The sequence below is a fragment of the Coregonus lavaretus genome (assembly GCF_964263955.1).
Source record: "Coregonus lavaretus genome assembly, chromosome: 37".
NCBI classification, from domain to species: Eukaryota; Metazoa; Chordata; class Actinopteri; order Salmoniformes; family Salmonidae; genus Coregonus; species Coregonus lavaretus.
This window is the reverse complement of record NC_140024.1, coordinates 12681423-12703779: the sequence shown is the minus strand read 5'-3', so window position 1 is coordinate 12703779 and position 22357 is coordinate 12681423. Positions and strand designations below refer to the sequence as shown.

At 43.1% G+C, this 22357-nt stretch overlaps 1 protein-coding gene across 1 annotated transcript in view; it reads left to right on the top strand.

The window, feature by feature from the left end:
* Window positions 1–22357, top strand: part of LOC311111685 (myotubularin-related protein 13-like) — a 134713-nt gene that overhangs the window by 64738 nt on the left and 47618 nt on the right. The window contains exons 4-16 of the mRNA XM_084154477.1: window positions 5897–6019; window positions 6738–6848; window positions 8362–8467; window positions 13144–13276; window positions 13778–13886; window positions 14315–14428; window positions 14964–15041; window positions 15361–15474; window positions 16382–16510; window positions 16629–16721; window positions 16879–17092; window positions 17289–17398; window positions 18303–18452. Coding sequence (XP_084010603.1) covers window positions 5897–6019; window positions 6738–6848; window positions 8362–8467; window positions 13144–13276; window positions 13778–13886; window positions 14315–14428; window positions 14964–15041; window positions 15361–15474; window positions 16382–16510; window positions 16629–16721; window positions 16879–17092; window positions 17289–17398; window positions 18303–18452 — 1584 coding nt within the window. The remainder of the gene's footprint in view (window positions 1–5896; window positions 6020–6737; window positions 6849–8361; window positions 8468–13143; window positions 13277–13777; window positions 13887–14314; window positions 14429–14963; window positions 15042–15360; window positions 15475–16381; window positions 16511–16628; window positions 16722–16878; window positions 17093–17288; window positions 17399–18302; window positions 18453–22357) is intronic.

The window sequence follows — 22357 nt, the reverse complement described above, 5'->3', positions numbered from 1 at the left end:
AAGATAGCCCTATTTGGTAAAAGACCAAGTCCATATTATGTCAAGAACAGATCAAACAAGCAAAGAGAAATGACAGTCCATCAGTACTTTAAGACATGAAGGTCAGACAATACGGAACATTTCAAGAACTTGGAAAGTTTCTTCAAGTGCAGTCGCAAAATCCATCAAGCGCTATGATGAAACTGGCTCTCATGAGGACCGCCACAGGAATGGAAGACCCAGAGTTACCTCTGCTGCAGAGGACAAGTTCATTAGAGTTACCAGCCTCAGAAATTGCAGCCCAAATAAATGCTTCACAGAGTTCAAGTCACAGACACATCTCAACATCAACTGTTCAGAGTAGACTGTGTGAATCAGGCCTTCATGGTCGAATTGCTGCAAAGAAACCACTACTAAAGGACACCAACAAGAAGAAGAGACTTGCTTGGGCCAAGAAACACGAGCAATGGACATTAGACCGGTGGAAATGTGTCCTTTGGTCTGGAGTCCAAATAGGAGATTTTTGGTTCCAACCTCTGTCTCTTTGTGAGACACGGTGTGGGTGAACAGATGATCTCCGCATGTGTATTTCCCACCGTAAAGCATGGAGGAGGTGGTGTTATGGTGTGGGGGTGCTTTGCTGGTGACACTGTCTGTGATTTATTTAGAATTCAAGGCACACTTAACCAGCATTGCTACCACAGTAGATACACCATCCCATCTGATTTGGGCTTAGTGGGACTATCATTTGTTTTTCAACAGGACAATGACCCAACACACCTCCAAGCTGTGTAAGGGCTATTTGACCAAGGAGAGTGATGGAGTGCTGCATCAGATGACCTGGCCTCAACAATCCCCCGACCTTAACCAAATTGAGATGGTTTGGGATGTGTCGGGCCGCAGAGTGAAGGATTAGCAGCATATGTGGGAACTCCTTCAAGACTGTTGGAAAAGCATTCCAGGTGAAACTGGTTGAGAGAATGCCAAGAGTGTGCAAAGCTGCCGTCAAGGCAAAGGATGGCTACTTTGAAGAATCTCAAATATAAAATATATTTTGATTTGTTGAACACATTTTTGGTTACTACATTATTTCCTTGTGTGTTATTTCATAGTTTTGATGTCTTCAGTATTATTCTACAATGTAGAAAATAGTAAAAAATAAAGAAACACCCTTGAATGAGTAGGTGTTCTAAAACTTTTGACCGGTAGTGTAGGTGAACCACGGTATAGTAGATAGTGCCTACTGCCTCTGCATCTCTTGATAAGCATCACAGGGTTATGTCCGTTCATTTCTGTATAATTTCCAGCTTCTCTCTCTCCCTTGATGAATACTTGATTCCGAGCATCCAGCGGGGGCTGTTTGTTAATTCTTGGGATTTTTTTTTGTTTCTACCTCCTTTTTGTTTTTCATTGTGTTGTAATTGTTTTGTTTTTGTCATGTTTTCTTTCATGGCACATTTTTGTACTATTAGGAATTTGTGTCACGGCATGATGTGTTCCAGAACCCACTATAGTGGAAAAAAAAGCAGCACTCTGGATGAATTGAGATGAAGTGAACGACACTTCACATACTGTAGGGTTTTGGTGTGATGGGAGAACATACCTATCCAATGAGCTGACATCTCATCCCCTCTAGCACTGGCTCTTGGATGTACCCATCCTCACATGAATTCAGTTCTATCTTTTGATGTTTTTTCTTCCACACAAGTTCACAAACCCTTGAAATAAACTGAAGCAATGACCACAATCCTCTCAAGGTTTACCCTGATACATTACACAGAATGCCTGGCTGGATGTCTCATTGTGTTTAAGAATATGACTCCTTACAATGGCCTGAAGTGCTGCATTTTGTCCCCTGCCTCTATTAAACACATGACAACCATGGCCATTAGTCATATTCATTCAAGTCAATTACCGTTAGTTCATTGAAATCTGACATTCCTTGAAAGGCCCATTCAATCAAGTGGAATTCTTCTGACCATTAGTCATGTTAATTCGGAAATCTGATCGTATCCTCTTACGTAAATTCCGGTGGAATTCTAACCTTTATTAACTGCATCGTCATGATGACATGTAACATTCTGATGTGACGATTCCGTTTACATGAATGCTCAGACTCAACATCCTAACATGTTGTTGAGTTTAACATTAGTTTACAATGAATGAATCAGACCAATTTACACAAACATCCCTTGTTGTGCCTGGATGCAGAACCACTGATTTTCCATGTGTGTTTCAAACAAAGCCTTGGCCTGAGACAAGGTATGAACCACCACATCCGTTATTAAATAAGCGTCATAACGGCTAGGTTAGCTGCGACTGGGACTCTCTAGCCTGGCCTGGTCTGTGCCTGGGCTGGAAGGTTACGTAACCGGCCCTGCTGTAGACTAATTCCCCTGTCAGGCACTGTTTGGTGATGTCCTGCAGCTGTCCTCTCTGGGCCGACTGGACTCTCTCCTCCGTGACCAGACTTATTTATTTTCTGTCCTCCTCACATGCCAGTCGGTCTGCTGAGGGAGAGGAGGTGAAGGCCACCCGTAACTATTAGTGCAGTGTCATCGCAGACATTAGTACAGGATCATTAGAGGTCTTGATTACAGGGCTTAATGTGGCCGGTCACCTCACTGCCTCTTCGTCATGGCCCCACCTCTCTGTTTTGGTTTGATTTCTTTCCAGGAACTGTTCCCAGATCCCTTTGTGCACTTGGTAATGGCTCAGATAAGGATACGAGTTTGGATCACACACACTGGACAAATGAGGGGATGGTTTCTCACTCTGTACAACTGTGTAGGTGACTGTTGCGGTATTTTATGGTTTAGGGACCAGCTTGATACAGTATACCGTCCACTGCAAAAGTTTGCACCAGTGTCAGGACTTATGTTCTCAATATTCTCCTCAGACTGTCACGTTTACACTGTTAACAAGGTTAGCAAGATGCTAAAGTAGTTTGAGGTAGTGTTGCACGGTATACCGGTACCACGGTAACATCACGGTACCAAAACGTCATAGTACTTATGATGCCAACATTTTAGAATACCGTACTACCGTTTCATATGATAATACAACAATTTTCAGTCCTACCGATTTAAATGATAAAATTTTTAGAAAGTCAGTTTTGTTTAGAAATTCAGTTGAATTTAAGCAACAGCAACACTAGTCTCTTGTATGTGCAGGTCCAATAATGTCCACTTCACTTTCATGCACATATCACCTGTTGCAGCTGTAATCAGCCAGCCTCATCCCATTCCAGCCATCACTCACCTGCTTCTCTCCTCTCCGTCCGCTCTTCCTGCGCATCTATTCCTCCGTCAGCTTTTTAAATATAATTTAGCTGTGATGTCGAGGGGGGGATGCGGACCCTGATCAGTCTGCTGCTGTTACATTTCTATGTTTGATACATTGGAGCAGAGTGAGCAAAGTTGTCACACATCAGTGCCAGAGAGTAGAAACCGCTTCACAACAGTCATGTTTGCAGCTTTACAGCAAAGAAAACAGCTTGTCTCTAGCTGAAACGGTTAAAAGAATATGACTCCTATTACCGGAGCTTCCTTTTTTTCCTTCCTGCACGATTTTGCGCGCATTTTATATAATTTTACAAACCATTTCGCGTGCCGTTTTAAACTAATCCCAGGCCGCTAATTATTGTTTTGATAACAACGTTGTTCAGTCATGTTACCTAGCTAGCTAACATCCTGGTAACTTGACAGTACGTTTAGGCTAATTTGATTGGCCCAGGAAGAAAGGTAAAGGGTCTGTTAATCATGAGATGTGCTTCAAAGGTAGAATTCATAATGTCTCTCTTTCTGGTGCTCCTTACATTCTGTTTGGTGCCTAACGTTTTTAAAGTTGGGAGCAGTGTGTACGTGTTTGTGGGAGAGAGAGTGGTGTGTGTGTTTATGAGGGAGACAGAGAGAGTGTGAGGGAAGGAGTGTGTGTGTGTGTCTTGTCTGTTAACTGAAGAGTAAAGGTTTCATGCAGTGTTTTCCCCTTACTGCCACAATGACATGCAGATCATTATGCATGTTACATTTGACATTTTAGTAATTTAGCAGATGCTCTTATCCAGAGCGACTTACAGTTAGTGAGTGCATACATTTTCATACTGGCCCCCCGTGGGAAACGAACCCACAACCCTGGCGTTGCAAGCGCCATGCTCTACCAACTGAGCTATAGGGGACCTATAGTATATTGGGCCTAGTCTGCAAAGCATTTAACTGAGAAGGGCTAACATGGTTTTCCTACACCCTTGTAAACCAGCATACAGCTCTGTTTTTATTAAATTTTTTACGTGTGGGCATTATCATGCGCCTTACCCTGTAATGTTTAAACCAGCGTGGCTTTTTTCTACGTGATTGGATTCAAGAGGCAGAAATGTATATTCAACGATTATTGAACCAAATCCACAGAATGCTGTAGAAATGTGTTTCCCATCTGACGGGATATTTTGATCCTGTGTTCCCTGCTCGGAGCATGCCAGAGCTCTTGTGGCATGTTTTCATTGTCTGAAGAAATATATGTGATTCTGATAAAGGGTTTAGCCAGGAACGAGCCCTGTGAGGCTGCTATGCTGCTATCTCTGTAAACTGATAGGACTGACGGCTCCTGGTATGGGACAATTGGAACCAGATTGAGACTTGACCACTGAGACTTGACCTCTGTGGAGCACTTTGGGAAGGAGTGGGAGGCATATTTGGTCAAATCCTTCACCTTAATGACTTAGCCCATATGCTGTTAGTTTAACATGATCACTCAATTGCTATTTATGGTACATTACGCCATGCCCTTTGAACCCAAGTGTCTGGATCTTATTTTAGCTAGGTTTTTAATTATTAATATCCTACAGGTAGGCCTAGGTCTATCTCCAGTGTGGTTACTGCATCAGAGGTGTCAGAGGTCGAGTAGCTTTTGCTTTAAAAAAACATAATTGAATTCAGGCTTCAGGGGGTTTATTACAGCTATTTCTATACTGATTACATTTTGTGACTCCGTTTTGTAGGAAATTTAATTTTTAAACTACAACCTCTGCCAAATTGAATTTAACATGTTTCAAACCACCATCTCCAGCTCTGAGTTTATAGCCATAGTTTAGAATAACATCTCCAAACCGAAAAATATTATTCCTCGACAACTCAGGGAATCAAAGTAATGACATTGTTGTCTTTAAAATAAATACCCTATTTTGTGAAGAAACAACTCAACAGATGAGAAAGCAGTATGGGTAAATTCCAGACCGGAAGTGGCCTATTCATACTGTATTATTAGAGTTTTCACAACTATTTTAGTAAACCGAGTAATGTGACTTGATGCATAGTTGACTTGATTTCATATACATCTCACTGCTGATTTACGGTTGGCCTTTTTGTCAGTATGTGACACTCCTCTCTTAAGCTCCTGGGTTTCGTTCAAACGGTCTCCATGAAAATAAATGTTTTATGCTCAATTTCTTGGGTTAGTAATCTTTTATGAACCCCATGGTGATTTGAAGAAAATCCTCTTTGCTCTTTCAACTCCTCAACTGTGATGAGTATCTGTTTTAATGGGTACTACATGTTGGAGAGGATGTTTTATAACTCAAAATAAATCTGTATCCCATTGCAGAGGAAACACAGGATTTTGCGTGCACTGTACTCTGTGCCTGCATCATTCAGAATTATTGAGGACGTTTCCAAAAATAGGCTACAGTATGTGATGTACTATAGAATGTACACACTGTGGTTTGACCTGGAAGTAGATAACACTAGAGCCACCCTCAGCCGAAAAGCTTTCGTTTATTTCCGATCCCACTCAGGCGTTTCTTTTACGCCTGCTATGTTAGGTTACACTAGAGCCATCCAGAGGGTGACCGCACAGGGTCTTAACTCAACCCCATATCACTGTTGAACTCTCCCATTTGAATAACTTCTGTTTGATGTTTCAGGGAACAAAGACCATCGATGCAGATGAGGACGAGGAAGAGGATGGCTTGATCCAGCCTGCTCAAGTCTTTGCACCCAAAAGTCTCATTCTGGTCTCAAGGCTGGATTATCCTGAAATATTCCGGGTAACTAAAATAGGTTCCTTTCAAAATGTCAGATGACCATTCATAGTGGTCATTTCAGTTTCTGCAGGTGTGTTTGCGATCTATTATTGACCCGGCCAGAAACATACTTGGTCCTATTCATGAGGTTCATGACTGTTCACGTTACTTATCTCTGCCTAATTAGCATTGGCATGATAAACCGTAGTCAATGCACTAATTGCTGCGCTATCGATTGTCTCATGATAGTGATAGAATGCATCATGTTGAATCTTGTGTGCATAGAATGAACAAATTGGCTTTATAGAGTGAGTTCTGCATGTACTCAAGGCCAGGATATCCAGCCCATCCCTCACTTAAGAACAGAGTGGGGCTGAGCGGATCTCTCTTGTCCCTAGGCACTCCACTGGACCACTACAGCGTTCAACTTTGGCATTCAAATGTCTCCGACACATATTCCTTTAGCATTTATTTTTAGCTTTGCTTTGCCCAGGCATTTGCCATTGTGCTGTAGGACCCATAAACCACACATCTCAGCTGTACATTAGGAATATTACAGAAAATATATGACAAATTCCCACACACAGTGTCTCTAAAATGTAAATGTAAAAATGTCTAATTGTCCATTTAGGCGCAAAACTGTGATTGTGTGTATGTATCTTGCGATACATCTGTGTGTGTTTGTGTATGTGAGTGTGTTGATTGACCTGGTTGTGTGTCTGTCTCCTCCTGATCTCCCCAGGGCTGCTTGGGCCTGATCTACACGGTGTACATCGACAGCCTGCCGTTCCCCCTGGAGGGGCTGGTTTCCAACCTCTTCACGTGCATGGTTCCTGTGGCTGGCGGCTCCCAGGTAAGCAGGCATTACTAAAGCAAATAATTCCTCAAATACCTCCATCTGAGAGGGCCTGTCTAACCCCCTCTCTGCCCCCCTCTCAACCCCTCTGGCCTGCTCTCCACACACACACGAATCCACCCCAGGGGTCAGTCTGGGTTAATGTTGCTGCTAGACCCACACAAGGTGCTGATTACACACCGATGGCCTAATGCTTATTATAGTTTCAGTCTCCTACAAGTAGAGTGGGAGTGAGGAAGGAAGAAATGTTTTGGCCCATGTGAGAGTCTAGAAAAATGATTTGCGTTTGCTTTCCATTCAATCATGCATTCCTCGTCTAGATGGTGCCATAGATTGCTGTACCGCCACGCGCAGAAATGTCCTTATAATACTATAAGGTGGTCTTGTGATGACTTTACTTAGTGAAGCCAGGGTACAAAAAAAACAGAGAGTAGGGGGCATGTTTTTATATTTTCACTTCTCACTAGGTTATTAAAACCTTTTTTAAAGGTTATTAAAACCCACATCTAAAGCAGTCCTATAACAAAACCCCTACGCTGGTCTGTAGCCCCTTAAAGTCTAGACAATGGTGATCAATGTGGCTTTAAAAAAATGGACAATATTTCATCTGTGTTTGTAAAGGGGAAGGAATGTGGCCCATGATGAAGTTCACATTCAGAACCTTGGGGTAATTTAGTGTTTTCTATGTAATTTACCAACACATGTCAGTGTTCCTCCTCAAACGATCGCCAAGTGCTTTAGGCTGTAGTGACACAACAAGAGTTAGAAACCTCAGGAGTGGAACTAACTCATCCTTCAACAGACTGTCAAACATGAAGGAATGTCATGAATCAGGGGACAGAGAGTTGTTCTCTAGCTGGTTCAAACTCAGTTGAAAATAACAGAAAGGCTATGCTCCCAATTACTACCTTTATTGACAAAATTTCGATCCACAAGGATCTTCGTCAGGTCAAAAGCCAAACTCCATTGAACCACTGTCTGTACCTCTGTCATGTTCAACATTGGTTTAACTGAATTAGACGCAGTGATTGTGTTCACGTCAACACACACCGATTCAACTGTACGCTTACTTCTGGACCCTCAGCCACACTGAATATAGGGACGGACATGGTTAACATGCAATTGAGGTTTCTCCCATTGCAGCCGGACTGATTCAAAAGGCTAATTCAGTCATGCAGCTGCGATGTCCATCTGGTTCAACAACACGTGTTTTATTCATTTTCTGGGAGATCGTCAAAAAAACACTCACACAGTGGATCCCTTAACTGCCATTGTACTGTCATTTCTCCCTTGCCTATATGACCTTTGGCCTTGTACGGAGGTACAGTCTTGTTCAGTTTCCTAATGATATATACAGTACCATGACAACAGAGGCATGATGTCTGTTAAAAGCATTTTCCATCTCTGAAACTGTTGTACGGTCTTGTCTAGTTCTAAAATAGATCCATCCAATGGTTTTGGATATAACCTATAACTTTTCACTTTTGTGTTTTTTGTGATTTTCCCACAGAAACTGTTTTCCCTGGGAGCTGGCGACCGACAGCTAATCCAAACCCCTCTGAATGACAACCTGCCTGTTACATGCAAGAGTGTGGCCATGCTCTTCCAGCAGCTTGGTATGTCACTGGGCTTCTGCTTCCTCATTACTACACTACAGTACAACCAGTCAATCCCAAACTCAATGAACTCGACTCCACTTTATGGCACCATCATGTTCCCTCTGTTATTTAAAGTCTGGTCTGCATCGGGTCTACTTAGCTGCAGTACAGTTAGCCCAATGCTGCTCTGCCTGTTGGTCACATACAGGCACAGTATACACAACTCCCATTGTAATTTAGCTTGTGCTTCCTGGCGACATGCTTACGCGGGCGGCTCAAATAACCTGACAGCTGAATACTAACTGTAGTGCCAGAAATTAGGAATATCCCTCTTAATCATATTGTTTGCATCATTTTCATAGGTTTTTTTTTTGTAAGTAGCTTAGTTGTATGACAGGTTATCCGGTCTTGATCCTTGATGGTATTAAACATTTTTAGGTTCAACTCCAACATTAAGAGGTTTAGAGCTACAACGCGGATGATCACATGGTTATGAATAAAGCATCTGTCCAAATCACAATTTTAAACTCTCAAATTGAATAGCCACTAAGCAGTTGGATTAATGCTGTAGAAATTAACAGTGAAGACAGTGCTTACCAAGAAGACAGTGAATGTTCCTGAGTGGCCGAGTTACAGTTTTGACTTAAATCTGCTTGAAAGTTGATGGCAAGACCTGAAAATGGTTGTCTAGCAATGATCAACAACCAATTTGACATAGCTAGAAGAATTTTGAAAAGAATAATGGGCAAATGTTGCACAATCCAGGTGTGGAAAGCTCTTAGACACTTACCCAGAAGGACTCAGTTGTAATCGCTGCCAAAGGTGACTGAGTGGTGTGAAAACATATGTAAATGAGATACTTCTGTTTTATTTTTCATAAATTCTAACATTTGTAAAAAAATATATAAAAAATAAATAAATAAAGAATCTTCCACTTTGACATTACAGAGCATTTTGTGGAGCTCGTTGACAAACAATTATAATTAAATCAATTTTAATCCCACTTTGTAACAACAATGTGGAAAAAGTCAAGAGGTGTGAATATTTTTCTCAAGGCACTGTATGTATACTCCTTTACTAGGATGTATGTAGTCTGTTTTGCATTCTTGTACACAGGACGTTGCTTTGCTGTGGTTTGGTGGCTTCACATTACTATACATTGTCCAAAATTCCTGCTCACTTCATTTGTGCGTACACTGGTCTCAAGTATGTGGTTTTATCAGGTCCTTAATACACTCAAATCACCGCAGCAGTCAAGTCTACATTCCAGGGGCCGATGTTGGGGGCGAGTTAGTAAATAAGTGAAATCCAATCAAATGTTTCTGATGCTTTCTTTTATTTGTAATGGAAAATAGGCCCTCATTTAGTGTGATTAGAAGAATGTGTTACAAAACGAAATGGATTATGTTTCTTGTAAGCATTAGGCCCTGAACCCCTTGAGGAATTCAATAATAGTTTGCATGCTCCTTTGTGTTTATTTGGACAGCGAGCAGTGGACGTGCACACGGGGGGGTACTTTACCGATACACAAATGATCAGGGTCATGTGTTTGTAGCCAATCTGGATATACACAGAGATGGAGGAAGAGAAATGGCCTGTACCTTGACATTATCCTCAGCCATGGTTTGTGTCAGTCCTCACCAACTTTGTTTTTGTTACCAAATACTGCACGTTATCCAGGGAACAGTCCACAAAGCTAATAAAACGGACCCGATTCATATGTCTCTCTCTAAATTGTACATTCCAAAGTGTAGAATTTACCCGGAGCTTGATAGAGGATAGGTCTAAACTCCTCTGGTCTAGACAGCTGTTTTTGGAGTCACAGGAGGAGATGGGGCTTGTTACTGTGCAGCTCAGTCCAACCATCAGGAGGAATGTCTCTGTGTGTTGTGATGTGTCCAGTCCTCCCTAAGCTGGATCTGAAGATGGCCCCTGGCCCTGACAGATGATGATAGGCAGACCGAGAGGGCTGGGCTCCTCACACCACTGCTGTTTGCTTACAGTACCCTTGAACAGGACTGCCTGTAACTCTTAAGAGATACTCTCTTTCATGTCCTTGGGCTACAGGTGATGTGACTGATGTCCTGTAAGAACTGATCAGTACTGCATGATATCATATGGAGGATAGGCATTCCAACAGCTCCAGAAACGATCAGATCATGCGTCTCGTGTAAACGAAGCCCTTGCATCTCCCATCCATCACTGCTGTTATACAATGCAAACTGAGAGTATGTTCTGAGTGCAGAATCAGTGTTTCCCATATATTAATTTAGCAGGGGCGGGCCGCTGCTGCTAATTTGTTGCCGCCACGTTTAAAAAAAGAAATCTCTGCCGAGACGCACTTTTAAGGTCAGAGTGACAAGTTACAACGTTTATTTGTACCAAGTAGCATTGGATGCATTTAGTCTTTTGAGGTTTTGCAATTAAGTAAATACAGATTGCAACCCCATGCTTCAGGCTATTTATTTAAAGGGGTAGTGCAGTTGAAAACATAATTATCCTTTAAAAAAAAATATATCCACACTATGAGGTCGAAATAACACTCTGAAATGGTGAAAATGATGATAATGGCCTTTTGTGTAAGAGCTGTTTGGGGGAAAATGTCCTGGATTTCAGCATGTTCAGGTGGGATGGAACTTTTGGCCTACATGATTACGTCACAGTGTGGTCTGATTATAATAGACCAATGACTGTTCATCTAGGTAAGGGGGTAGGATCTATACCATCAGGGCTGTGTATGTTAATACAGTATCTTCAAATTTGTTTCCTAACGTCCACACGATCAGACTGAGCATTTCAAGGGCCAAAGGAGACTCATGCGGTGATGATTTTAAAATACAATTACAAAGACTGCATGAGGGCGTTAAAGCCACTATGCTGCATTAGTTGAGCAGGTTATTTTCATCAATGTTTTTCTAGAATGTCCTTTCAAAAAGTCAAGTCAAGTGACCTTCTCACATTCATTCTACCTTTGCCACCGCTGCTGAAAAAAATTGTAGGGGAAATACTGCAAGTGTTTGAGTATCGTGACAATGCAACCGCTGCACAGCCCAAGGTCGGATCATATGTCAGAACATGTTCTCTCATTACTTGTATTCCATGAATCAGCAACAGATTTGCTCTCCATGTTGGCTGGGCTGTGTCCTCTTCCACCTCTGGTTGGAGGGTCTATTTAAAGCCATGTGTTTGTGTAACATTATTTAGGGTCGGAAATGTGTTGCTGTTTCCAATAGATATGTAAACACCTGAAGGACACTAAACGAGCCAGGCAGCTTACCTCAGGACGCCATTATGAAACCTAATCGACTGCCAAGCGCAAAAATGCCAGATTAATCACCTCAGACCTATGCACTTCCACAGAGGAAGTCATGTTGAGGTGACAGAGAATGAGCCAAGTGACCAGCCTGTGTCGCTTTGAGAGATCCAGGTATTCAGTCAACAACGGAACAGACAATGTCTATGTTCATGTTCCGGTTCCTGTTTATCATCAGGGCCTATCTGAGCTGGAGGCAGACACAGAATCAGTGACCTCAGTTTGTTAGGGACTGCGGATATGTCTGCCACTGTTCTGTTGTCTTAATCTCTGTAATGTGTGATGGATGGGTCTACCACTAGGTTGATAGGAAACAATAACAGGAACTGTAAACTTGAGAATTTGTCTTGACTGTCATATTGGTATTTGACTGATTATTTATATAGTCTCATAGCGTGTCATTTTCTCTGGCTATTTTTGAGATTGTATTTTCCTTATCATTAATGATATACACTGAGTGTACAAAACATTAGGAACACCCTTTTGCCCTCAGAACAGCCTCAATTCGTCGGTGCATGGACTCCACAAGGTGTCGAAAGCGCTCCAAAGGGATGCTGGCCCATGTTGACTCCAATGTTTCTGTCAAGTTGGCTGGATGTCTTTTGGGTGGTGGACCATTCTTGATACACACAGGAAACTGTTGAGTGTGGAAAAACCCAGCAGCATTGTAGTTCTTAACACACTCAAACAGGTGCACCTGGCTCCTACTACCATACGCCATTCAAAGGCACTTAAATCTTTTGTCTTTCCCATTCATCCTCTGAATGGCACACATACACAATCTATGTCTCAAGCCTTAAAAATCCTTATTTAACCTGTCTCTTCCCCTTCATCTACACAGATTGAAGTGGTTTTAACAAGTGACATCAATAAGGAGTCATAGCTTTCACCTGGATTCGCCTGGTCAGTCTGTCATGGAAAGAGCAGATGCTCCTAGTGTTTTGTACACTCAGTGTATAATGTACACTGTACTGTTTGGTAGCTGAAATTGCATTGTTTTTCCACCTGTTATCCCTGTGGGCAAAGAATAACATTGTTTTCTCAGCTATTTGTTCGTGATTAGTCAGAATGTAATAGTGTATAATATACTGTCAGTAAAGGGAGGGAGAGGTTTTCAAAATGTTGTGATACATGTACTTTGGTTTTCATACAGTATGTCTCTGCAAAACAGATCTTTCCTCCCAATTATTTCAACAAACAGCTAGTCACATAGAATATGTGGTGTTATCAATCATTCTATCACCTCAAATAAATATAATTTACTCAATGTTGTTTGCTCAGCTTAGAAATAAAATCCACCCCCAACAGTATGTTTTTGTTTTATCTATTGTCCAACCGAATACCTCATTAATTACACATTCTCTCTACTTTCTTCTGCTAGGAATCCAGAATGTTCTGAGTCTTTTCTGTGCGGTTCTGACCGAACACAAGGTTTTGTTCCATTCCACGAGTTACCAGAGACTAGGGGAGGCATCGCGTGCTCTGGAGGCCCTCATGTTCCCCCTCAAATACAGGTACGTGATTGGTCCGTTGTTCTCCACATTCCCCCATCAGTCTCCATTACACCTCGGCTATTGACATGACTTGTCTTGCACCAAGTGTGACTTGAATGATAATGTTTCTTTTTAATGTTTCTTATTATCGTTATTTGTTTCTTTCTCAGTAAAATTCTTTCACTTAGGCTGGCTTTGATTATGAGTCCATTGAAAGTTCTAACATTTTAAGATGTTCATGTCAATTGCGTTGCCAACTGACTTTCTGTGACAAAACAAAACAACATTCCAAAATGGTCTTGGTTATCTTTTCTCATATGTCTTTAAGATGAATACACTTACTGTAAATCGCTCTGGATTAGAGCGTCTGCTAAATGACTAAAATGTAAATGTACTTGAAAGATTATTCTCTGGTTTACTGAACACCAAAATGGTCACTTTGAGCACAACAGTTTGATGTAGAATTTGACCTGGCAATTGTTGTGTGTGTTTACTCACCGTCGTCTCCTATTTGAAACTCAGTTACCCATACATCCCCATCCTGCCGTCACGGCTGCTAGAGGTGCTGAGCTCACCCACCCCCTTCATCATCGGGGTCCACTCCATGTTCCAGAGCGAGATCCAAGAACTGGTGAGTGATCTTTAGCACCTTCTCCAGACGTTAACTGCCTCTGACCCTGACTCAACATGTACAGTACACCAGGGATAACAACATACCTTTATTTAAGCTGATTCCTTGAAAGCTTGCCCAATGTAACCAGTTGCCTATGAATCATGTAGCCTTATTATATATTTCAGTCATTGTACATTAAGGGAATGTTATGCTGAGCTGACATTCCTTACGCTGGGAAGTGTAGATTGATGCGGCCTCCTGAGTCCCTTAGTCTCAGGGAGTTGTGACTCATCCACTGTGTTGGCCAAGTGCCTGTTTCAGCCGGTTTCGGCCTTAGTTTCTCTTATATGCTCTGTCATAGTAATGTAGAATGTGCTCTACAGCTAAACTAGGAATCTAACTAATTCGAAAGGATTGTTTAGTGGTGTGTATTGTCTGTCTTACAGTTGGACGTTATCATAGCTGATCTGGATGGAGGAACCATAAAGATTCCAGAGTGCATCCACCTGTCCCAGCTCCCTGAACCACTGTTACACACCACACAGTCTGCCCTGTCTCTGGTACGTACCTGTTACACCACACAGACTGCCCCGTCTCTGGTACGTACCTGTTACACCACACAGACTGCCCCGTCTCTGGTACGTACCTGTTACACCACACAGACTGCCATGTCTATGGTAGGTACCTGTTACACCACACAGACTGCCCCGTCTCTGGTACGTACCTGTTACACCACACAGACTGCCCCGTCTCTGGTACGTACCTGTTACACCACACAGACTGCCCGGTCTCTGGTAGGTACCTGTTACACCACACAGACTGCCATGTCTATGGTAGGTACCCAGCATACACCACAGCCTCTGTCTGTAAAGGCTGAATGCTCACCCTTGGAAGTCACAGATGCCAATTAGACATTTCACATTAGATCATAATGAGAATGTGGTTTGTTGCAAACAGCTGTATAATTGTATGTCCTTATGTAACTAGTCTAGTTATTGTAATGGATATTTGTTTATGTAATCTGAACAATAAAAGTGTACTGAGGAACGAACAAAATAATAAGTCAAGACTAAGAGGCATTTGTATTATTTTCAGGTTTTGCATCCTGATCTGGAGATAGCTGACAATGCCTTCCTACCCCCTCGCACAGCCCCCTCCAATCTCAAACTGTTGGTAAGGCACCATCATTCCAGTAAACACAGTGTCTTCACCCTTAACCCCTGGCCATGTCTCAATGTAATAAATGGAGTCTCTTCCCAGAACATCATGTGTTTGTGATATGAGGGGGACACCACTGCTCTGAGATATCTCCTATAGCACACTTGTCTCTTGTCCGACCTATGAATAGCACAAGAATGTGAACTTTAGTGGGGGTTTCGATTTCTTCAGACGGTAGAATAATCATGTTAAGATGTGAACTTGACTGAATAAACAAGGTGGTATTCATGGCATGTTTGTGAGGTGACTCTCCCCTCTCTCCCTTGTGTTTCAGGATAAGGAGGTGAGAGCCGTGTTCCTCAGGCTGTTTGCACAACTCTTCCAGGGCTACAGGTCCTGCCTGCAGCTTATCCGCATCCATTCTGAACCTGTTATCCACTTTCACAAGGTGAGATCAATGTACTTCCGTTCAACTCAATCTGGGTGGGTCAAAAATTCTATTGCCAATTGAAGCCATGATGATGACACACTTTTGTCACCCATGCTGTTGTAATCCAGGAAAATATCTCATTTCACTGATCACTGCAATGTAGATGGTTACCTTTCTTTTTCAATTTGTTTGTCCCCATTAACATTTAATAGGTGGAGTGCTATCAATTAATGTGCTGTAACAAAGGCCCTGCAGGCTGAAGTTTATCCCTTGTTCTCACAACCTGTAAAATAATGTTTGGAGAGAAACCAAGAACAAGAGGATAATCTCTTATCCTGTCTTGTCCTGTCTGATAAAGCTGTTTGGAGGTGTTTTGTTTTAGTGTGTGTGTTTTTTTGATGCGCTTTAGTGACTGACTGTATGACTCTTCACCATGCTATCTGCTTGTTTGTGTTATGTGCTGTCAGCCTTGGCCAATGGCCTCGCGATGAGCCATATGAAATGTATCAAATCAAAAATATCAAAAATAGCTGGGTTTGTATTTGTTTGTGTCTGCGGCGTCTCCGTGGTAACCTCCCAGCACGTCCCTCTCAAAGTACCCCACATGGCTCGGATTATGGGCCAGGAATTCTACAGAAGCTCACCACTTTTTTACGGAGAAGCGTAGACTAGGGAGACAAGAAAAACTGCCCCCATTTCTATCTCTGTCACCCACTAGCATGAAGCACAAGCCTAATTCAGCAGATAAAGCTTGCTTTTCTTTGCATATAGTCAACTTCAGTCATTTGTTTCACTTTTGTGACTGGGTTCATTGTGAAAAGGGAAGAGAAGCTACTCCGATAAGGAAAGTAAAGCTGTTACAGTCCTAAACCTACATCTTTATGTACCTACCATTTATTTAACCTTTGACCCTGTACCCCTACAGACTGCCTTCCTGGGCCAGAGAGGCCTGATCGAGAACGACTTCTTGACCAAGGTTCTGGATGGCATGGCCTTCGCTGGCTTCGTGTCCGAGAGGGGTCCGCCTTACAGAGCCTGTGATCTCTTTGATGAGGTACTGTCCAGCATGGCTACTGTAACCAGACTCATTACACTGTTGTGTATGAAACTGGGCTTGTCGAGATATTTTATCGTTTGGGAACAGCTTGACTGACTTATTGTTGGTTCTGTAGCTGGTGGCCTTTGACATGGAGCGCTTTAAGGAGGCCAGCCCTGCCAAGCTGCAGAAGCACATGAGGGAACTCTCTGAACAGCTGCACAAAAACGTGAGTTAACATCACTCAGCCGCTGGGCCTGTATAGTATAGTGTTCATATTAGGCACTTTCTGTACTCTTTAGTGTTATAGCATGTCCTATGGCCGTCACAGATGTTGATGGTGTTGTGCGTGTCTGTATATTTTATTATTGAATGGTCCATTACAGGAGAATCCCAACCCCCACATGGCGTTCCAGAAAGTGCCTCGGCCCACAGAGGGCTCCCACCTGCGGGTGCACGTGGTGCCCTTCCCCCTGCTGGATGATGAGAAGGTGGAGAGGCTGCTGGCGGAGGGCCTGGCCAAGCATCCCAGTGCCCCTGCCATCACTAACACCACCCGCGCAGAGAGGAAGTGTGTGGTGCCCGCCGGCCCCCCCATGGGTACGTGAGACACAAACATCAGCTCTACTCCATGCCTGCTCCTGTGTGAGACTAATGGCTTGGCAGGAGTCTATAATGTGTTAATAGCTGTTAGTAATTAGTTGCTGAGTATTGAATGGTGTTTGTTCTAGTGTTGCTAGTATTTCTACCACTCTTCTATTCCTAACCTGCTCGCCCTCATCTCTCATCTGTGCAGTGTCCATCATGGGGAATATGGGCTCAGTGTTCAACAGCGCTCGCAGGCTGGAGGTGGTGAGGAGCTGCATCGCCTTCATCTTCCACAACAAGACCCAGGAGACAGAGAAGGTGACGCCCTAATCCCTGTCTCTCAGCACAGTGTAATCAGCCACGTCTGTAATGGCCCAGACATCCATCCCTCCGATTACAGCAGGCAGGCAACCGTGTGTGTCTGTCTGGAGTTAGCACTCTCAACATCATCAGGCTAATTATACCTCCCAGCTGGGAGAAATGACCACACTGGAGACAGATAATCAAACACTTAGACTAACCTCATAATCTCCTCGTTATCAGCAGAAATATCCCTATTGTTTTAACACCGAGGTTAATGGCATAGCTGTTTTGCTTTCTGTTTTCCCGTAAAGCATTTACACATAAATGATGCTCTTTGATTTCCCGGCACCGTGGCACCCCCTATAGGAGAGCCTATAGGAACATTGATGGGGTGTCCCATATGTACTGTATGAAATGGGACGGGAGCCAGTTCCTTTATGCCTGCACCACTGGCTGTAATAAGCAGGTTATATAAGGCAGACGTGCATCCCTGTGTCGGTAGAGGAACACCGGGTACTCCAGCTATAGCCCCCCCCCCCCCCCCCCCGAGCCTATAAACCCTTCACCTCAATATACATTATACAGCCAATGTGAAAACCATTACCCAGACGCATGGCCATCGCATCTTTCCTCTTAGTTTGACATTAGTATAAAATGTGTCGTATTAATATTTCCCAGAGGTCAACAATTCACTGTCTGGACTGGTAATATTGTAGCTGATATTGTACCTGTTCCTGAGCTCCTGCAGCGCTACTAGCTTGGAACTGCTTGGTTCTACAATTCAGGGACGTAACGTTCTGAGAAGTTAAATCAATTCCGCAGATTATTATCCCCATTGTTTTTGTTCATGTATGTTGTGGTGTGCCTTATGGTATTTGTGTTAAAAACAGGCTCTGTGTCTGCTGTGCTGTATTCCCAGACCCTGCCGGCTGCGCTGCGTGCTCTGAAAGGCAAGGCGGCTCGCCAGTGTCTGACTGAGGAGCTCAGTCTGCATGTCCAGCAGAACCGGGCCATACTGGACCACCAACAGTTTGACTACGTCATCCGCATGATGAACTGTGCCCTCCAGGTGGGTCAAAGCTCTGCCAGTCTGTCCCTGTCATACCTAAGTGATGTGACTCTTTCAGAACAATCCAACTGGCTCTGTTATTAAAGGTCAGTGTACGGTATGTCCCTCCACGAGGTAGTTAACATCCCTCCTAAAAGCCTCTGAATGTCAACGTACTCCTTTTACAAAGGATGGAACACTGTTTTCTAATAGCTAATGTACAGTAAGTATGCAGATGTCAGTGGCAGCCTTTTTTCTTGGGTGTTCCCTAGCGTTCTCACAGAGGCATTAACAGGTAAACCACAAAATATTTGAGGAGCAGGAAGCAGTAGTTTGTTTCCAGGCTCTACCTTTAAAACAATCCCACTCTGGATGCGATGGCGTGTTTTCATAGGTTTTAACTGGTTCTAATTTAGTGCATCTGAAGTTGTCTATAATGGAAACAGTACGAGACAGAGAGAGCGTGCTGGCTGATCAAGCGCTAAGCAGACAGCTCTGGCAGGGTAATGTGATGTAGAGCTATGCCTGCTCCACCACTCAGTGGTGGAAAAAGTACCCAATTGTCATAAAGATACGTTAATAGAAAATGACTCAAGGAAAAATGAAAGTCACCCAGTAAAATACTACTTGAGTAAAAGTCTAAAAGTATTTGGTTTTAAATTTACTTAAGTGTCAAAAGTAAATGTAATTGATAAAATGTACTTAAGTATCAAAAGTAAAAGTATAAATCATTTCAAATTCCTTATAGTAAGCAAACCAGACGGCACCATTTTCTTTTTGATTTATTTACGGATCGCCAGGGGCACGCTCAAAACTCAGACATTATTGACAAACAAAGCATTTGTATTTAGTGAGTCCGCCAGATCAGAGGCAGTAGATGACCAGGGATGTTCTCTTGATAAGTGCGTGAATTGGACCATTTCCCTGTCCTGCTATGCATTCAAAACCATTACCCAGACGCATGGCCATCGCATCTTTCCTCTTAGTTTGACATTAGTATAAAATGTGTCGTATTAATATTTCCCAGAGGTCAACAATTCACTGTCTGGACTGGTAATATTGTAGCTGATATTGTACCTGTTCCTGAGCTCCTGCAGCGCTACTAGCTTGGAACTGCTTGGTTCTACAATTCAGGGACGTAACGTTCTGAGAAGTTAAATCAATTCGCAGATTATTATCCCCACTGTTTTTGTTCATGTATGTTGTGGTGTGCCTTATGGTATTTGTGTTAAAAACAGGCTCTGTGTCAGGCTAAGTACGTGAATTGGACCATTTCCCTGTCCTGCTATGCATTCAAAATGTAACGAGTACTTTTGGGTGTCAGGGAAAATGCATGGAGTAAAAAGTACATTATTTTCTTTAGGAATGTAGTGAGGTAAAAGTAAAAGTTGTCAAAAATAAAAAATAGTAAAGTACAGATACCTCAAACTACTTAAGTAGTACTGTAAGTAGTTAAGTAGTAAGTTGTATTTTTACTTAAGTACTTTACACAACTGCCACCACTCAGATAGCTTCCTAGGGTACACAGGCCTCTGGCAACAACACATGCTGCTACTGCACCATACATACTCTCACTGCCCTTCTCCCTTATCTTAGTCATGCTTGGCTGCAGGCGGAAGAATGGCCAAATCATACATTTTCCCAGTGAATTATGCTCAAGTTAGTCTTCATTTACAATAGTTTGACAGGCTGTCAATAGTAAGTGCTCACTGCACCCCACATATCTAGTAAAAGGTTGGTGTTTGATGTACCTGGGTACTATTGGGTTTTTATCCTATCGCTTCGGATATTAGTCAACGCGATTAGTCGCAGGGATGGGCAACTCCAGTCCTCAGGGGCCTGATTGGTGTCACACTTTTGCCCCAGCTAGCACACCTGATACCAATAATCAACTACTCTTGCTCTTCAGTTTAGAATGCAATTAGTTGAATCAGCTGTGTTTGCTAGGGATGGGGGGAAAGTGTGCCACCAATCAGGCCCCTGAGGATTTGAGTTGCCCACCCCTGGTTAGTGGTTTATTCTGTTCTCCCTCTGCTGCACACGCCCCATAAAGTTTCACTCTGCCGTCAATCAGGTGGGAGAGGAGGGTTCTGAGAGGAGGGCCGGAGCTCAGAGCTGAGGCCTCAGTGGTAGTTCCTCATGTTTTACAGCCTCACATGGCCATTGTCACAGGGATTTAATGATTCGGAGCAGTGTTCACAGAGAGTGACTTTTATGGAGTGGCTCTGGATTCCACGCATTCTTCTGGCCAAATGATCAAGGCCGGCAAGCCAATTAATCTCACCATCTGCCTTTAGCCTGGGTGTGTAGAGGTCACTGGACGTGTCACTGGCCTCCCCACTTGTAAAATAGGTCAAGAGCCAGCTAGCCAACCAGTGAGAGAATTCTGGTTTGAATGGTGGATGTGTAGTTTATACATGAGAGATATATATGCTCTCCCTTCCTGTGCTCCTGTCGGCAACGCAGGTTCTAGGACCTGTGCCATACCATCTGGTTTCAGTTGCCCCCTGCATGCATAGGTAACCCCATGTCTTCAGTATCTGAGTCCAGGTCCCACTCAGTCCAAGCCAAGGCAGTGATGGAATGAAGCTGCTGGTCCTGCAGTAGTCTCCCTGTGGTACAGAGCTATTGAAAGGCACCACAATGACACTGGGCCTCGTTTTATAATAACTGCAGATTAGTCTTCTTTGTTGCTAGATCTGTCTGGCGAATACCGGACCGTTCTGGAATGTACAGAACAATGTAGAAATGCTTGTCTATTAGGTTGTTTAATGTGGCTGTTTTATCTGATAGCTGGACTGCAAGCGTGTCTGACATGTATTGTGTTTCTCCCCGAAATGGGATCCTGATGTGGAGTTATTTTTTTTCAAGGAACAGATTAATAGTATTTCTGCAGATAAATACTTTTTTCCCTCAAACTGGACGTGAGCATTTTCATTGACGTTGCATTGGGAATACTGAATCCCTAGAAAGATGCTATAAAGCGAAGCATGTGAGATGCATTCAATACCAACCTTCAGAGTTGATTAGTCAGGATAACAACCACGTGTGAGTGTGTGCACCCCGGACCAGAGGATTTTTATATAAAGAGCCAAGCGCAGCGGAGTGACTTAATGTGCACTCATACAGACTGTCTCTCTAGTACTGTGTTTGGTCCAGGGGGCACTTGGCAGGGTTTCCCATAATACAGCATGGAACATGTCAGGAGAGAGTGACAGGCTGGAGAGAGGGGAGCAGAGGGGTTCTCTCTGGCTGTGGCACAAAGACAGATAAGCATCAGTCAGGGGCGCCTGTCTCTCCTCAACAACCACTATTCAAACCCAAACAACAGATGGAGAGTTGCAGATAGAGTCCACCACAAGAGATGGACATCTCCACACCAAAACATCCCCAGTGCATCTGAGATGAACTGCCTGTCTGCATAGTACTGCACTGCTGGTGACCTAGTGTCTTCACTCGGTTAGGCCCTTTAAGGTAGATGGATAGAGGCCAGAGTGTATATTATCTCCAAACCTTCAGGGTTCTCATTTCACCAGACATTCCTGTATTATTTTGATTGAATCTCTGCTTTGCCTCTCAAGACAAAATAAGCAACAATTTTACACATGGAGCCGGTATTTACAGTGGAGCAAGGGTTTACTTGCCAAAAGGTCAGATAAAACATAGCGAACATTTCTCTATAATTTTATTTAGCTTTACAGTGTAAGACTGTATTGTTATTTCTCCCCTATATTTTCACTAAGGCAACAACAGGCCAGAGGTCCATCCATTTTGCAGTTACTTGGTTCTGATTCGGTGTCCTGGTCTGTAGCCCAGGTCGATGGATTTGTCTCAGATGGGCTGTAAAAGGAACAGAAATAGCAGATTGCCTCGGCAGTAATTACTCTCATATTTTATTTTCACCCCTCTCCTCTCAACGCCCTTCC